We start from the raw sequence: 17,626 nt of genomic DNA, 5'->3' as shown, positions 1-17,626 counted from the left end.
GTAGACCTCTCAATGCGTGCTGCCCAGTCACTTGACACTTCATGAGGAGTAAATAACATTGAGTACCTGGCTCACCCCATACATAAAAGTCAATTCTAGCTTAAATATGACAAAAACATTTTAGGATTGAGAGAAGAAAACAGGCCAGTAATTTTGTAACTTACAGTAATGGTTTACCTTTTATAGCAAGCTATGAAAAGCCCAAATTTTGAGTGATAAAGTTGGCTATATCAAAATTTAAAATTCAACCCACAAAACACAATAAAGGTAGAATCTAGAATATATAAGGAATTTCTACATGTCAGTAAAAAAAATAAGCAGTCAAATAAAAAAGTGAACATGATACTAAGCAGAAAGAAAACATAGCTAATACATATCTTAGAGATACCAAATCTCACTTATAAGGATGATTAAATTTAAGATAAGAATAATTTCATTCACAGAGTGGTGGAATATTAGAACGGTATTGTCAAAGGTATAGAGCCATCAGAATTGTCAGACACTGCTTTGATAGTAGAAATTGTTGTCATTTCTTTGGGGAGCACTCTGGCAGTATTTCACATACTTGCGGATGTTCATATCCTACCACCTAGATTCTTCTAGATGTACACTCTGCTGCATGTGCGTGCAAGAAAAATATGTAAGACTTCTCACAGAAGTACTGTGTATGGTAGCAAAAAATGGAAATTACTTTAATGCCCATAAAGGGGAGAGTAGATACTATTATAATCACACAATAGAATAGTATATGACTGAGCCGGCCCACATCCGCCTTGTCCCCAGGGTCCCCCAGGATGTCCTGTAGGGTCTGCAGCTCAGGGCAGGAACTGGACTTGCTCAGGGGCTGTGAGGGCTGGAAGGACAGGTCCACCGAGGGCTGGCCGCCCACAGAGGACATGGCCCGCTCGATGGGGACGCCCCTAGCAGCCAGATCCTCTGCGTGGAACTTCTGGCTATATGCTGAGGATGACTGGAAGGGACCACCCCAGGGAGAGCCCTGGTCAGGCCAGCAGTGCCCCCCCACCCCCGCCACAGCCCCCTCCCTCACTGGGCATCCAACTCCAGGTCAGAGCCCCACACCGATCCATGGACACCTGGCAATCCCCAGAAGGGTGCCGAGGACCCCAGGCTGCCCGTGTGGAATGCCACTTCTCAGAGCAGAGGGGACAGACACCGAGTGCACAGAGCGAGCTGGGGCCCCGCTGGGAGGCGTGGGGTGGAGGTCCTGTCCCCTCCTCACTCACCCTGCTGTAGGCATTGGCACGCCTGCAGTGCCCCTGGTCCTCCAGCTCTGGGGGCTCTGCCGGCACGGGGGCCTCACTTGCATTGCCCTCCTCCAGCACCACTGCCTGGGGGGAGCACACAGGGCTGCTGGGGGCCAGGCCGAGCCTGGAACACACGTGGTCTCGAGTGCGCCATCCTTTCCCTCCCAGAGGACCAGGCTGCACAGAGGCCGCCACGGGCCAGGGCGACCCCGGCACAGGTCACTGCTGCGTGGGCTCTGGGGCCAGGGCTGCCGGCCCCACCCACCCAGGGCTCAGCAGAAGCTGCTGCCATGCCTCCACGAGAAAGGAACCCCACCTGAGGCCTCAGCCCAGGCAGAGCAGGGCACCGGCCCTTGGGCACCATGCAAATGCCAAGGGGTCCCCCGTATGCGCACAGAGGCTCAGGACCCATTCCTGATAGCGGAGCTCGCCTCCAAATCCAAGCCAGGCCACAGCCCGGACCACCAGAGTGGGTGCAATGCCCCAAAGCAGTGCATCCATGCCAACATCAGGGGCGCGGGGGGAGAAGCAGCAACGGGGGGGGGGGGGCGCCTGTGCCCCGCCCCTGCGGACAGGGTGGATGCATCCCAGAGTGGGGTTCACAGAACACGGGTGGGGAGTGAGGCAAAGGCAGCTGCCACCCATCAGCATCTGCAGCGTGGCTGGTGTCACCAAAGACACGGGGCCACCCCAAGCCCCTGAGGCCTTAAGAAGGCTCGCGAATGGAGCTCAGAGCTCAGCTACGGAGGGCCACGTGTCAAGGGGGCTGGGGCTGGCAAAGCAGGGGCCAGGTCCCTGTGTGGGTCAGGCCCCAGCGCAGAGCGGGCTCGCAGCAAGCACCGCGTTCCTGAGACGCACGAGTACCTGCCCAGGAAATGCTCCTGTGCAGCTACCCTTGGCAACTGGACGGGCACAGGGAGGAGAGAGGCCACTGCAAGGGAAAGTGCGCACTCAGCCAGCTCAGCAGGAACCTGCGCAGCCCGGCAGAGGGCGCCACCCGAGCCTGGAGAGGAGGGGAGGGGGGCGGCGGCGTCCGGGGCGGTGGGTGGGCTTCTGGCTCGGACCTCGGGGGAGGCAGAACCTCCCCACTCCTCACAAGCATCCTGGGCCTCCCAGGAGGCTCCACGCTGGCTCCAGGGCTGGGCGGCCGATAGGTAGGCTCGGGCATCCCAACCTAAACCCAAGCGGGACCCATGGCAGTTGGTGGCCAGCATTGAAGGCCACCCCTGGCGCCCCCCAGTGGGCAGCTGCCGCTATGGGAGAGGATGAGAGCCAGTTTCCAAATGTCAGGGCCACAGCATGGCGTCCTCCCAGGCAGACCGTGTGGGAGACCCTGGAGCAGGGGTCCTCGCCCACCTGTGTTAGAGCGAGGGAGAAGAGGGGGCCTGGCTGTACTGGTGGCCGTCACGGATAGCGACTTGTACAGGGTGGTGTCGCGATGCTCCTTGAAGCGCTCTGCAGGCATGAGGGCATTGGACAGCTCCTGAAGGGGCATGTTGTTGATGTCGGACGAGAAGGGGCTCGGCGGGTTCTTCAGGTTCATCAGCCAGCTCGTGTTCCCTGTGGACCTGAGGACCAAGATCTCAGCCCAGCCCTGGGTCAGCAGGGGCACGTAGGCTGCCAGGTTCGTCCTCCCTTGCGTTGGACCCTGGGTGCCTGCTGAGGCCCTGTCAGGCTTCGCAGCCTGTGCAGCCTGTGTTCCCGGAGAAGGCGGGCTGCCTGCGAAGTGGGAGGTCGGTGGCTCCAGGGCACCAACCCGAAGGCCATGGCCTCCCGACATGGAACGGATGTGATCCCGGGCCCCACGGGACACCTGCTGCCCAGCCTGGGACTCCAGCTTGGCTGGCGCCTCCTTTGTCTGTCTAAAGTGCACGCCAGGGTCAGAACTCAACTCTGTCACAGTCAAGACTTTTGTATGGAGACGGTGCTGCCTGGGCAGCCACTGACGAGGAGACCCAGGGCCTGGGCCCAGCGCAGCCTGAGGGTACCCTGGCCTCCGGCTCGCCCCACTCACCCAGCGGCCTCGGGCCCCAGCAGGCAGATAGGGTGGAGAGGGACACCTTCAAGAGCAGAGCCACGGCCACCAACGCCAAGAAAGAAAGGACTTCAAACTGGGCACCATCAGAGGCCAGTTCAACTTTGTACATGTGATCATCACGCCATTGGACTATGAGTGCAACCTTGTGTCCTTGCAGTGCAGGAAAGACATGGAAGGCCTGGTGGACACCAGCATGGCCAAGATCATGTCTGACCACAACCTCCTGTTCGTGGCCCACCAGATGGCCCTGCATGCGAACGTGCACCACAGCCGCTCCAACCCCACTGATATCTACCCCTCCAAGTAGATTGCTCGGCTGTGGCACATCAAGCGGCTTCGCCAGCAGATCTGTGAGGCGGCCCAGTACTCCAACTCCAGCCTGCTGGTACTGCACATGCACACGCCTGCCCACACGAAGGCCCCAGCCCAGGCCCCAGCTGAGCCGGTGCCCCCCTACGAGATGGGCCAGTGCAAGTGCCTCCTCTCCTCCTTGGATGACTTCACAGAGTTCGTGTGAGGCCAGGGCCCAGCACAAATGGAATAAAGGCAGCTCAGCGGGGCGCCGAGACAGAAAAAAAATAGTATATGAGAGTTAAAAATTGAGGAATAGAGATAGACATATCCATGCAACAAAAAATAGAGGAAACAGGTTTCAAAGGAATGTTTATGATAGGAAGCATCTATATATACAGCATTATAAACATCTATACATAATAAAGTTGGATGTGTGAAATAATGCTGTAGCTTGGTTGATATCTGGAGAGATCAAAAGTGGAGGGAGAATGATTGGGGGAGATGGCCACATGGAGTCACCAACTCTGCTGATACACTTTTATTCACTAAGGAGGACAGTGGACATGGTCAAGGTGGTGGTGTTATTTATACATGTTTAAATACCACTTGTTTTAAAAATGGTTCAGACTAGTAGCCTTTATTGTATTGAACCTTCATCTGTTGACTTAGAGCCTCATGTAAAATAATTCTATTAGTGTCTAAATAATTTTTATAAGAATTCCAGGGCTCTCTTGCAAAGAATGAATGATTTTGTTGGAGATCTGGTATCGGAGTGGTGGCCACCTTGAGGGAACAGAAGGGTGTGTGGGAGAGGCAGAATTTCCAGGTGAGCGAGCCAGTCACCTTGGAGAAGAAAAATGTCCCTTGGAGATATTGGTGGCAAAATAAAGAAGGATGGAGCTGAAGATAAGAATTCTACAGAAACAGGAAAATAGCAAAGAATCAGAATTCAGACAAACACACACACACACACACAAAGGTACCACTTACCTATTTTTAAAAACTATACTTCATTATATCAACAGAAGAAGGTACTCTTGAACTGGGAAACTAAGTAAGCAGCTTAGCCCCAGTAGACTGAGCTATTATTGCTGGTCAGAAAAATCCAACACCCTTCATCATAAACCTAACAGATTGCTGAACGTAGAAATGAAAATGTTTTAGCTAAAGAAAATACTCATTAAAAAACAAACAAAAGCAAAGTAGAAGGGGCATGTGTTGTAGTTCAGTAGGATCGCTGTGCGTGGGACATCTGTGTCCTATTCTGAATGCCTGGGATCCAGTCTAGCCTTCCTGCTTATGGACACCCTGGGAGGCAGCAGATGATGGCTCAAGTACCTGGTCTCTGACACCCACATGGGAGACCTGGGTGGAGTTTCTGGCTGCTGGCTTCAGCCTGGACCAGCCCTGGCTGTTGGGGGACGTTTGTGTGAGTGAACTAGTCAATCTATCTCTTGCTCCCTTTCCAATAAATGAAAATAAACAAACTTTTAAAATACAGGCACAAAAGAAGGAAATAGCACAGTATTCCAATATGAACATGACACTGCAGAAACAAAAGGCACTATAAACTCAGAAATTTAAAATTCTGAATAGAAATAGTTGCCATCAAAGAAGGAGGTACCTTTCTCTGAAGGGAGGAGAGAACTTTCACTTTGACTATGGCCTTGTCTAAATAAGGTTAGAGTTTGTGAACTCAAGAGGCTTCCATAGCCTTGGCAGCTCATGACAAGCATCTCAGATGATTACTGATGTCATTAATAATTAATAAATTGTTAAATCAACAACGGGAATCACTGTGCACCTACTCCCCATGTGGGATCTCTGTCCTTAATATGTTGTACTATGCAAATTAACGGTAAAACTACTTACTCAAACAGTACTCTATACTTTGGGTGTCTGTGAGGGTGCAGTCTGTTGAAGTCTTTGCTTAGTATATGCTAAGTTGATCTTCTGTATATAAAGATAATTGCAAATGAATCTTGATGAAGAATGGGATGGGAGAGGGAGTGGGAGATGGGATGGTTGCGGGCGGGAGGGAGGTTACGGGGGGAAAAGCCGCTACAATACAAAAGTTGTACTTGGGAAATTTATACTTATTAAATGAAAGTTGGAAAAAAAGAACTAGTTGCACAGAATACTGTGAGGAAATTGACTAAAAGAAAATTGTTTCATAAATGATGAAAGTAAAGTTTCTGAGGATATAATAGATACAAAGTATTTAAAAGGATGCAGAGGATAGAAGTTGAAGAGCTAGAAAAAGGAAAGCAAAATAAAGAAAGGAGAAATTACAAAAGCATATCCATAGAAGGCAGAAGAGGTCCTAGCATAGGAATAAAAGGAGACCCTCAAGAAAGCTAACAAAAAAACCAAAACACTAGAAAAAACTTAAAAATATAATGAAAGTGAGACCACTCAAATTCATCTTAATACATGTAAGTGGACTTAATTCACCTATTCAAATAAAGACTTTTAGATTGTTGCACAAAGCAAAATCAAATTCTTTGCTGTCTGTAGAGACACACCCAAAACAAAGTGAAAAAGATGGAAAAGATACACCAGGAAATAGAATAGGCAGAAAAACATATCAGGGGTTGTATTGTAATTTCTGACAGGGTAGAATTTGGAGACAAAAGCATCCAACAAGATCAAGGGCACTTTATAGTGCTAAACACCATGATTCCCAATGAACATAGAACAGTTACAAATTTCATTCACCCAATAAAGCAGCAGTCTCTTCTTTTTTAAATCTTTTAAAAATAAATTGTATGGGAGCTGGCACTGTGACGTAGTAGGTCAGGCCCACTCCTGCAGTGCCAGTATCCCATATGGACGCCAGTTTGGGTCCCAGCTGCTCCACTTCTGATCCAGCTCTCTGCTATGGTCTGGGGGCAGTAGAAGATGGCCCAAGTCCTTGGACCCCTGCACCCAAGTGGGAGACTGGGAAGAAGCTTCCAGCTCCTAGCTTCGGATCTGCACAGCTCCAGCCATTGTGGCCAACTGGGGAGTGAACCAGCGGATGGAAGACCTTCCTCTCTCTCTCTCTCTCTGCCTCTCCTTCTCTCTCTGTGTAACTCTGATTTTCAAGTAAATAAATATTAAAAAACAAATTATATGTATTTTCATTTTATTTGAAAGGCAGGGAGAGAGAAAAAAATAATATACTCCATCTGCTGGTTCTGTCTTCAAATGCTTTCAACAGCCAGGGCTGAGTCAATCAGAAGCAAGATTCCTGGAAGTCAATCAGGGTCTCTTGTGTAGGGGTAGGGGCCTAATAACTTGAGCCATGACTGCTGCCTCTCAGGGTTTGCATTGGCAGGAAGCTGGAATCAGGAGCAGAGCCAGGACTTGAACCAAGGCACTCTGATACGGGATGTGGGCATCCCAAGTGGTATCTTAACGAAATACCTACCCCACTTGGCCTGCCTCCTCTCCCTCCCTTCTCAATCCCCTCCACCCTGGCGGCATCTTTCTCTCTTTCTCTTTCCTTCAATTTTATCTTCCACATATAAGGGAGAACATGCAGTATTTGTCTTTCTGTATCTGGCTTATTTCACTTAACATAATGTCCTCCTGTTCCAACTATTCTGCTGCAAATGGTAGAATTTTATTCTTTTTTTAATAGCTGAATACTAGTCCAGTGTGTGTGTGTATGTATATATGCATACTTTTTCTATTCATCTGATGATGAACACCATGGTTAATTCCATATTTTGGCTATTGTGAGCACAGCTGCTATAAACAGGGGAGAGCAGTATCTCTTTGCTCATATCAACTTAATTCTATTTTCCATAAACTTTTTGAAGCATCCTTATATCTTTAAAAGATATAATTCACCAAAATTCCAGTAAAAATAGAAAATTTAAACATAATACAAACCCAGATTATTTCATAGGAAATATTTTCTAAGTGTTCAAAGGACATAATAATGCTACTTAAATTCTCCATATTATCAATTCTACTTAAATAGAAAAAAAAAATCTAAAATTTCTTAGAAAGTACTTATGATAATCATCCCTGAATGTGAAAGATGGGGAAAAAAACCTGGAATTAAAGAACAAGCTTCCTTAGGAGTGAGTAGATTGTGGAGGCCGCTGTAACAGGTAATGTTGGGGGTTGGATGTCTAGCCTAGCAGTTAAGCTGCCAGTTAGTGTGCCTGCATCACAATTTAGGGTACCTCTGACCTGGTGCTGGCTCTTCTCCCTAACTCAGCTTCTTCCTAATGCGATCATGGGAGGCAGCAGGTGATGGCTCGAACAGTCAGGTCCCTGCCATCCATGTGGGAGACCTCGTCTGAGTCCTGCCCAGCCATTGGTGGGCAGCTGCAGAATGAACCATCAAGTGGAAGATATCTCTGTCTGTTTCCTCCCCACTCTCACTGCCTTTCAGATAAATAAATAAATCTCTGTTTCACTTTGTGTTTCTATGTGGGTGCAAACTGTTGAAATATTTATACTAAATTGATCTTCTGTATATAAAGAGAATTGAAAATGAATCTTGATGCAAATGGAAGGGGAGAGGGAGCGGGAGAGGGGAGGGTTGCGGGTGGGAGGGAAGTTATGGGAGGGGGAAGCCATTGTAATCCATAAGCTGTACACTGGAAATTTATATTCATTAAATAAAAGTTAAAAAAAATAAAATTTTTTAAAAGGAAAATAAATAAATAAATAAATCTCTCTTAAACATCTAATAGGTGAATAAAAGCTTTTTAAAAACACGAAAAGGTGATGCTGACAATTGTATCTGAGTGTCTGTGTGACACTAGTGGGTAAGCTCAGTCAGCTCAACCTTCGCCACCAACACAGTAATAGTGATTCAGTTTCAAACATCTCTGCCTTGTGGTGGGGCCTGGAGAAATTCTGTCTTCATTACTTCTTCAGAGTAGAGTACAGAAAACTTCCATTCCATTTCCACATGAGACATGTGCATGACAAGGAGGAAAATGGGTGAAACTGAAGGTAAAACATCATACCTCGCCAATCCTAGATCCAAACCGCGAAGGAAACCACGGTCGCCAGTTTTATGTCGTCTCCTGTGTCTCTCTGTATCGTCTACATCATCTGTCTTGGTGTATTCTTCCATTTCATGAATTTCTATATGTGAGTGTAAATCCTTTTAAGTTTTTACACAAATGACAGTAGACCATAACACCATTCTACAACGGGTTTTGTTTTTTCCCTACATAATTATATAACATAGGTGTTGCTCTACATCTGTACATATAGACACTAATCATCCTTTTTATTTTTTTTAAATCATTCTTTTTAACGTGGCATCATACCTAACTGTAGCTATGTCCCATAATTTATTTAACTAATTTTCTATTAGTGGATATTATATTCCCAGAGTGTGTTTTTGTTTGTTTGTTTGTTTGTTTTGTTTTGTTTTGGTTTGGTTTTGGTTATTGCTTGCTGTAGGGATTTTTAAAAATTTTTTGGCCCCTAGAACAATGCTGCAGTGAAGTGCTTTGTACATACACATCAGCGTACTTTGCTGTAGTTTAAGTTCCTAGAACTGATTTTCAGATAAGTCATAGCAGGAAGGTTGCTGCTATTGAAACTGGAGCTGAAATATTAGAACTGCCAGAGGGGCACTGGAAGGGGGGTTGGGAATCAAGCACTTAGCAAATGTTCAACTGACTTTGAAGAAAGTAAAACTAAGCGACAGGGTGGATGCTTATTTAGCCTAGTGTTAAGATGCCCATATTCCACATCAGAGTACATGGATTCAATACCTGGCACTGGCTCCTGGCTCCTGCTTCCTACTATTGCAGATTCTGGGAGGCAGCCATAATGGCTCAAGTAATTGGGTTCCTGCCACCTTTGTGGGGGACCTGGATTGCATTCTTGGCTCCTGTCTTTAGCCCAGGCCCAGCCCGGAACCTTGTGGGCATGTAAGGAGTAAAATAGAGGATGAAAACTCTCTCTATATATCCATTTCTCTCTGCCTCTCAAAAAAAAAAAAAAAAGGCTACAAGTCAAGATATAATTTTACAAAGTGACTTCTAGCCTATCAGAGCTAGTAAATACAATTTTGGATAAGTTTCATCTCCCATTTCTTTCAAGATTAACCTGAAAAATACATACCTTGTATTGAACAAGCATACATCAAATAATTCATAGAAAAATGAAATGAAAAGTAAGCTTATTTGCTACCAAAATTTGAAATCCATTCATAGTTTTTTCATGATAGGTATTCTCCATGAACTTTTTGAAGATGCCTCATACAAATTACCTAACTGGAAATAAAAGAATGAAATTAGAATGGACACATTAGGAACTTCAAATGAGTTTGTTTTGCTTTGTTTGTGAAAACATCTGAAGCAGAACTCCAAATAATTTATGACTATTCCTGGCTTAAGGAGATGGATCTTAACCTCCTCTCTGTTGAATGACTTGCTTCCAAAGGGTGTGGGAAAGACACAGGGAAAAGGCAACTCTGCAGTGGAGAAATTTGGCCCTACCTTGGCTAGGTGATCAAGGTTATCATCTGTGATAGGCCATATTGACCCAGATATAAAATGTTGAGAATGGCACTTCACGCTGGGATCTTCTTCCCAGAAGCCCATGACCCCAGTCTAGCCAGGATGAAAACATCAGGAAATCCAAGTGAGAGGCATCTTACAGAATACCTGACCTGAACTACTCCAAATGGTCATCAAGAACAAGGGAAGTCTGAGAAACTGTCGCAGATTTGAGAAGGTTAAGGAGGTTCACCACTAAGTAATGTAGACTCAGATGAAACCAAAAAAGTACATCAGGGGAAAACGAGTGAAATCCAAGTGAACAGTGAAGTTCAGTTATCAGTAGTGCACCAATTTGGTTTCTTCATGGTGGCATGTATACCCTGTGGTGTAAGATGCCTTACAAGAGCAATACTCCTAAGCAGAATAAGGGAACTGGGTATGCAGTAAATGAGTATTCTCTACTGACTACACAATTCTTCTGAAAACCTTAAACATCCTTTAAAAAAGACCTATTGACATTACTTAGTCAAGAGTAAGAAAGAATATGAAGCAAGTGTGTCACAATACTAATATTTGAAGGCTGGGAGTTGGTACACTATCGTTTGATGCAGGACCCTCTACTCACATACCTAGATTTCCACACGTGACCAAGAAGGAGCTTGTCATAGACCAACACTCTCCTCGCAAAAACAGTGAAGTGCATTAGACACAAAGATATAAATCTGTTTGGAGGTGTCAGGGAGCTGAGGAGGCAGCTGGGCCTAGCCTGAGGAGAAGACCTCTAGACCTCTGGAGAAGGAACTGATCCTGCTCAGCCTCTTCCCTCTACCGAGACATGTGAATAATTGGGTGCAGGTTAAGCGTCCTAGGCTCCAGGGAAGGGCAACTTCTGCAAACCAAGCAGCTAGCAGTTTTCTGTATTCTCTCAAGGCACGAGGAGACAAAAATCGGAACACAGTGCTACAGAGGCAGCTAGAAAGTGAAAGTCCAGCCAGGACTCTAGGCAGGAGGAAAAGGTACAGTGTCTCTCCCTTCAAGGCTTTGGACTCATTCTTTTTATTCTTTTTATTTATTTTTATTTTTTAATTTGGGTTTAATATAAATACAACCATCATAGAAAACGTCGAAACAATACATAAACCAAAACCATAGTGCCAAGTGCTAGGGACAAAGAGCAGAATTTGACCCTTTGGCTCAGCCAGTCCCCCCAAATAAAAAAACAGAAGTCAAAAAAATCAAACAGATTCATGTGCAGAGGGCAGGAAGGAATAGCAGGGGAGGGCAGGGTGGGTACGTCACAAAGGGAAGACCATGGGTTAGGTGGGGACTCAGAGGGGAGAGGACAAGGCCCACCAGTGTAACTCAGGCCAAACCTGAGCTGCCCTAGATACACTGGGGCTATGTCCCAACAGGGAGGCTATCAGGCCGAGGAGCCTTCCCCCTTTTGAAATCAGCTAGCCGGCTGCCCAGGCCTGCTGGGCTGGGGACTGACACAGGCTCTGGCAACTGTTGTAGGCTGCCTCTGTTGAGAGGACGGGGGTCACTGCTTAACTATGGTACCTGCCTCAGCCCCAGCAGACCACAGGAGGCTGGCCCCAGACTCAACCAGGGCCTCTAGCAGCCGTGCAGACACAGCATCCTTGGCTATCTCATGCCCATCCTGCCCACCTGTGGGTAGCACAACCCAGATGAGGCCACTGAAGGGCACTGGATGCCCAGGGATCACCACCTGGTACCAGAAGCAGTGCCAGCCAGCAGGGCCCGTGCCCAGACACTTGGTAAGGAATACTGGGCTGCCCAGTTTCATTCGTAATAATACAAATGAACTGTAGAAGTAAAGTGTATGGGGGCCGGCACTGTGGCATAGCGGGTAAAGCTGCCACCTGCAATGCCAGCTTCCCATGTGGGCACCAGTTCATGTTGTGGCTGCTCCTCCTCTGATCCAGCTCTCTGCTATGACCTGGGAAGGCAGTGGAGGAGGGCCCAAATCCTTAGGCCCCAGCACCCACATGGGATATCCAGAAGCTCCTGGTTCCTGACTTTGGATCGGCCCAGCTCCGGCCATTACAGCCATTTGGAGAGTGACCCAGTGGATGGAAGACCTTTTTCTCTTTCTGTAACTCTACCTATCAAATAAATAAACAAATCTTTTTTAAAAAAAGTATGACGACAGTAGCAAAAGAATGGGAGGGAACTACAAGTATGATATTGTAAGATTTTGAAATTTTAAAAAGCGATTTATTTTATTTGAAAAGCAGATAGGGAGAGAGAGAGAGAGAGAGAAAAGGAGAGAGGAAGGGAGAGAGAGAGGGAGGGAGGGAGGGAGGGAGATCAATTTTCCATCTACTGGTTCAACCTGCAAATGACCATAACAACCAGGGCTAGGCTAGGCTGAAGCCAGGAGCCTGAAACTCCATATTGATCTCCCAGTTGAGTGACCAAGGCCCAAATAATTTTGACATCTTCCACTGCCTTCCCAGGTGCATCAGCAGGAAGACAGATTAGAAGCAGAGCAACAGGGGTTCAAACTGGCCTTCCCACTTGGGATGCCCAGGTAGTCAGCCGTGGCCTAACCCACTGCACCACAATGCTGTCTTCAAGATTTGATTTAAAGATAGATTATGAGGAGTTAAAGATGCATTGTCAAGCACTATTAAAAAAAAGAACAACTAATAAGGCAATAGTGGAGATACACAGAATTTTTTTTTAGAATCTTATTTTAAAACTAAAAACAGAAAACAGGGCTTGGTGCTGAGGCTCAGCAGGTTAAAACCCCAGCCTATGGTGCCAGCATCCCATATGGGCACCAGTTCACAACCTGACTGCTCCATTTCTGATCCAGCTCTCTGCTGTGGCCTGGGAAAGCGTAGAAGATGGCCCAAGTGCTTGGGCCCCTGCACCCACATGGGAGTGAACCAGTGGTTAGAAGACCTCTCTCTTTCTCTCTCTGCCTCTGACTCTCTGTAACTCTGCCTTTCAAATAAATAAATGCTTAATTTTTAAAAATTCTCTTATGTGTAACAACAATAACCAAATAAATGCAATAGAATTTCTTTAGAAATGTAAAAATTGCCCTATTTGAGTGAAATTTTGAATGCTTATAAATTAACTATCAATTAGGAAAATGTTTACCATGCTTCAGATTCCTGTATGTTTATGTCATCTGACCTTATTTGCTTTAAAAATTGATTGATTGATTTGGAAGGCAGAACAACAGAGAGAGAAAGGGAGAGGCAGAATCTGCTGGCTCACTACTCAAATGGCTACAGCAGCCAGGCTGGGTCAGGCTAAAGCCAGAAGTCAAGAACTCCATCCAGGTATATATCCTATGTCAATGGCAGGGGCTCAGAGCACTTGGCATCTTCCACTGCCTTCCCAGTCACATTAGCAGGGAGCTGGATCAGAAGTAGAGCAGCTGGAACTTGAACCAGTGCTCTGAGTCACAGGCTATAGCTTAACCCATTGTGCCACAATGCTGGCCTGAGTCATCTGACCTTATCAATAGCTTAGATGGTGATGAAAATTAACGTACCTTCCAGTGAGTCATGAATTTTTTGGCCCCATTTGGCAAACTAAGTGGAGCCACCTCCTGCCCAGGGAAAGCAAATCAGCTTAAAAATTGCATTAGGATTTTGGTATATGCAGTTCAAAATTCTTTCATTCCTAGAGAGAAAAATGAAATATATTTAACAATACATATATCAATTAAGTTCTTCAAGCTGAATTTGATGTGTTTTAACATGAATTCTTGTGAATTATAAAGAACATATGTTCATATATAAAGTGATATCTGATGTTATCTACAATTTGACAGTTGATGAAGCTGACAATGAACAGTACCGTGTCACTCAGCTAGTTTGTGCCAAATCAGGAATTAAAGTACAAATCCTATACAACCCCAACACCACCTCCCTGCTTTGCCCTTTCCTGTGTTCTCAGCGTCCCACACAGGCAGGCCACTGAGTGGTGAGAGATGGAGAACATAGCTGAGAAGCTTTGGCTTGGAGAATGGGGAACTGGAAGACCTTCCACTTTGGTGTGTAAATGAACTCTTGCCTCCACTTTCCTAGAGCTTCAGCCAGGACAAGTACTTGGGCTTTGTCTTGTAGAACTCCACAAAGTCCGTGCCATCTCACAAAGTGAATAGTTGGTACCACTTACAGTATGCCTGGTGTTAGCAGTAATGCCATCAAATTTGTCTTCCTATGAGAAGCCTCTTTTGATCTACAAAGGTCATCTTATAAAATCAGGGTATCGGAGTTCCTGGAGTGGGGGAAGAGCCAGCTTACACAGAGTGGCCTACCTGGTTCTCCCAGCTTGCTCCCTTCTCTCCATGCTGTCAGGAGCTCACACAATGCAGTAATTTACTGCTCCAATGTTGAATTCAATTCCTCTTTGGAGGTAAGACTTCCAGTTTGCCTTGTGTATAGAGTGACCAAATTTCTACTTAAATCTGCTGACTTTTGACTCTTCCAACCACTGCAGAAGAGGAAGAAGAGAAGGAAGAGAAGAGAGAGAGGAAGAACAGGAGGAAGGATAAGGGGAGGGGGAGGAGGAGGAGAACAAATAATAATGTATTAGAAGCAACTTAACTGATATAACCCGAGATAAGGAGTCACCTGCATCAATTCCTTTTAGATTTCCAATAAGTGCTTCCATTAGTGGGACTTTGGCTAATAGTCATAAGACAAAGAAGCAACATTTTTAACTTCTAGCAACTATGCAATCCTGCAGGCAAATAAACAGAAAACACTCTCAATATTTATTGGGAAATTGGAGCGGGGGAGGGGACAGTGGCTATTTGTTTTGAAGGTTGGGATATCTTAGCTTTCTAGATATTTATAGAGTTATATCCTTTTAAATCTTAAGAGGGATTTTAACCACTTAACCACTATTTTATAAGCTTCACATATTCAGAAAGGAGACAAAGTAATTACCCAAAGGTCTGGTATTCAGACTCCTTCCTCCAGGGGAAACCAGTAGAAACATTTGTTTGATTGGAATACTAGAGGAGAGAAGAACTGGGCAGAGGCACTCTCCTAGATGTAATGGCATAGATTTATTTTTCCAGAACTGATTCGTAACACTAATCCAAAGATAAAACACACTCAGCAAAGTCCCAGCAGAATAGATTACAAACAAAGAAATGTACAAATTGAATCATTATACTGAAACTGCAAAACAAAGACAAAGGCAAAGTATTAAAAGTGGCCAGGGGATGAGAAGATAGGCATGAAATAGTAGCTTTGAAGGAAGCGCTGTAGGACTGACAGTAGCGTAGCAAGCCAGAAGAGAACAGAGTGACGTCTCCGAGTGTAAGAGAAAGAACCTTATTGTTTCTATGAAGTTTTATTGAATGTACACCAATGTCTGTGTCCCCCATCCCCCCTGCAGGTTATCTTTATGACTTGGCTTATCCCATAAGGTTTGGGATGACTCTCAGGAGTACCTAAAACACAAGATGGCAGTTATGTCTGAAATGGCTCTAGTCTTGTGAAGTTAAATCCTTATACTTAAGCTCATCATTGTTAGAATTGACCTCATTTCTAAAACCGAGTACGACCTGAGCTTTGAGGCCAAGGTGACTGGTACAGGGGATATGGTGCCCTTGCACTTTGGAGCCTTGCCTTCTAGACTGCCTATTGGACGTCAGTGCCTTTCTTGCTGGAGTCCCCTAGCACAGATGCCTGCCGAACTCTGTGCGGATTATTATCCAAATGCTCTGCAGTGAATAGATACAATCACAGAGGAGGGTGCTGGTGCAGTATCTCAACGACAAGTACAGCCTTGCAGGGAGATTTGCACAACTCCTTTCCTATGAGCTGCAATTCCTCCATCAAGCTATTAAAAGTTTTTGGAAGAGTTCAAGGTAATAGTCATGTTAATATCCCCAAAAGGTTGCTAATGCTTTTAGAACCATTACTTCATTGGTTCATTGGTTCTCTGTATACTGTCCCAGTGAGTTTTAACTCACCCCGCCCTTTCTCCTGAAATCTCTCTCCCACACCACCCAGGTTGCCCAATACTCCTGGGTGCCTGCAATCTACCCCCAGGGCTGGGGTAAATCTCATGATTCATCCTGGCAGACTTCCTGGCCTTTGGATCTTTGCCTTGGCAGTACAATGAGAGCATTCAGTTCTTCTTCTTCTTCTTCTTCTTCTTCTTTTTTTTAAGATTTATTTATTTATTTTGAAAGAGTTACATAGAGAGTAGGAGAGACAGAGATCTTCCAGCCACTGGTTTACCCCCCAGATGGCTGCAAAGGCCAGGGTTAGGCCAGGCCAAAGTCAGGAGCCAGGAGCTTCATCTAGGTCTCCAATGTGGGTGTCAAGGCCTCAGGTACTTGGGTCATCACCTGCTGCTTTTCCCAGGCCAATAGCAGGGAGCTGGATCAGAATTACAGCAGCCAGGACATGAACTGGCACCGTATGGGATGCCAGTGTCACAGGTGATGGCTTTACCTGCCAAGCCACAACACTGGCCCCACACTCAGTTCTTATTCCTTGTTAAAGTTGCTGCTGAGTATAGAGTAAGATACTGTATACTGTATAAGTTTAATAACTTCCCTGCAAACATAGAGAATTCCAGCCACGGTACTACCAGTGATGTAAGTTTACCATCCCTCACTCAGGCATTCTGCTCCCTATGGACCGCTCATGAGAAATGGTCCTTTATGATTTCCGAAGCCATCAGGCCTTCACTTGGGCCCATGTATGAGATTAGTTCAAAGAGTTCAAGACCAATGGAATTAACAGATAAGTTTATTTTGGTGCAAAAAGAATTTTGAAATCCATGCATAGTTTTTTTCATAGTATACACTTCCATGAATTTTTCAAAGTACCTGCATATATGCCCGGCTCCGAACAGTTACATTTACCATTAATAACTTATAGTTCTTGCTATTAAAAATTATTACAGTAATTGACTTCCCAAGAGATAGCTACAGCCATAATGTAATGTCTTTACATGTAAAGACAACACTGTGGCTTAACTGTACGGTAATTAAATCTTTGTTATACAAATTGATAGCAATTATATCCTACTAGTTTTCATGATTGTGGGACTTTTAAAATTATATGAGTATTGGCTGGCACCTGCAGTGCCAGCATCTCATATGAGTGCTGGTTTGAGTCCCAGCGGCTCCTCTTCTGATCCAGCTCTCTGCTGTGGCCTGGGAAGGCAGTAGAAGATGGCCCAAGTCCTGTGGCCCCCGCACCCACTTGGGAAACCCAGAAGAAGCTCCTAGCTCTTGTCTTTGGATCAGCCTACTCTGGCTGTTACGGCCATTTGGGGAGTGAACCAGCAGATGGAAGACCAGTCTCTTTCTCTGCCTCTGCCTCTAACTCTGCCTTTCAAGTAAATAAATCTTTTAAAAAATTATATGAATAGGATTCTATCTTTTCATTGAATTTTTGTTCATAGCCTTTGCCTATTTTCCTACTCTACTATGGTCTTTTTATTTTTATTTATTGAACTCTTTTTATTTAGTGCAGCCATTAAGCCTTTGGGTATAATGTAAATTAAAATGTTATCTCAAAGAAATAGAAAGAAAGCTTTAAAAA

General features: G+C 45.4%; 1 protein-coding gene across 1 annotated transcript in view; it reads right to left on the bottom strand.

Annotated features, from left to right (window-relative positions):
• The window catches only part of LOC133773410 (S-acyl fatty acid synthase thioesterase, medium chain-like), a 35,370-nt gene extending 20,971 nt beyond the window's left edge, over nucleotides 1–14,399 (bottom strand). The window contains 2 exon segments of the mRNA XM_062210770.1: nucleotides 13,597–13,727; nucleotides 14,368–14,399. Of these exon segments, the coding sequence (XP_062066754.1) occupies nucleotides 13,597–13,727; nucleotides 14,368–14,399 (163 nt within the window).
• Between the last annotated feature and the right edge of the window lie 3,227 nt (nucleotides 14,400–17,626).

The sequence above is a fragment of the Lepus europaeus genome, chromosome 14 (genome assembly GCF_033115175.1).
Source record: "Lepus europaeus isolate LE1 chromosome 14, mLepTim1.pri, whole genome shotgun sequence".
In the NCBI taxonomy this organism is placed as follows: domain Eukaryota; kingdom Metazoa; phylum Chordata; class Mammalia; order Lagomorpha; family Leporidae; genus Lepus; species Lepus europaeus.
This window is presented reverse-complemented; position numbering and strand designations above follow the sequence as displayed.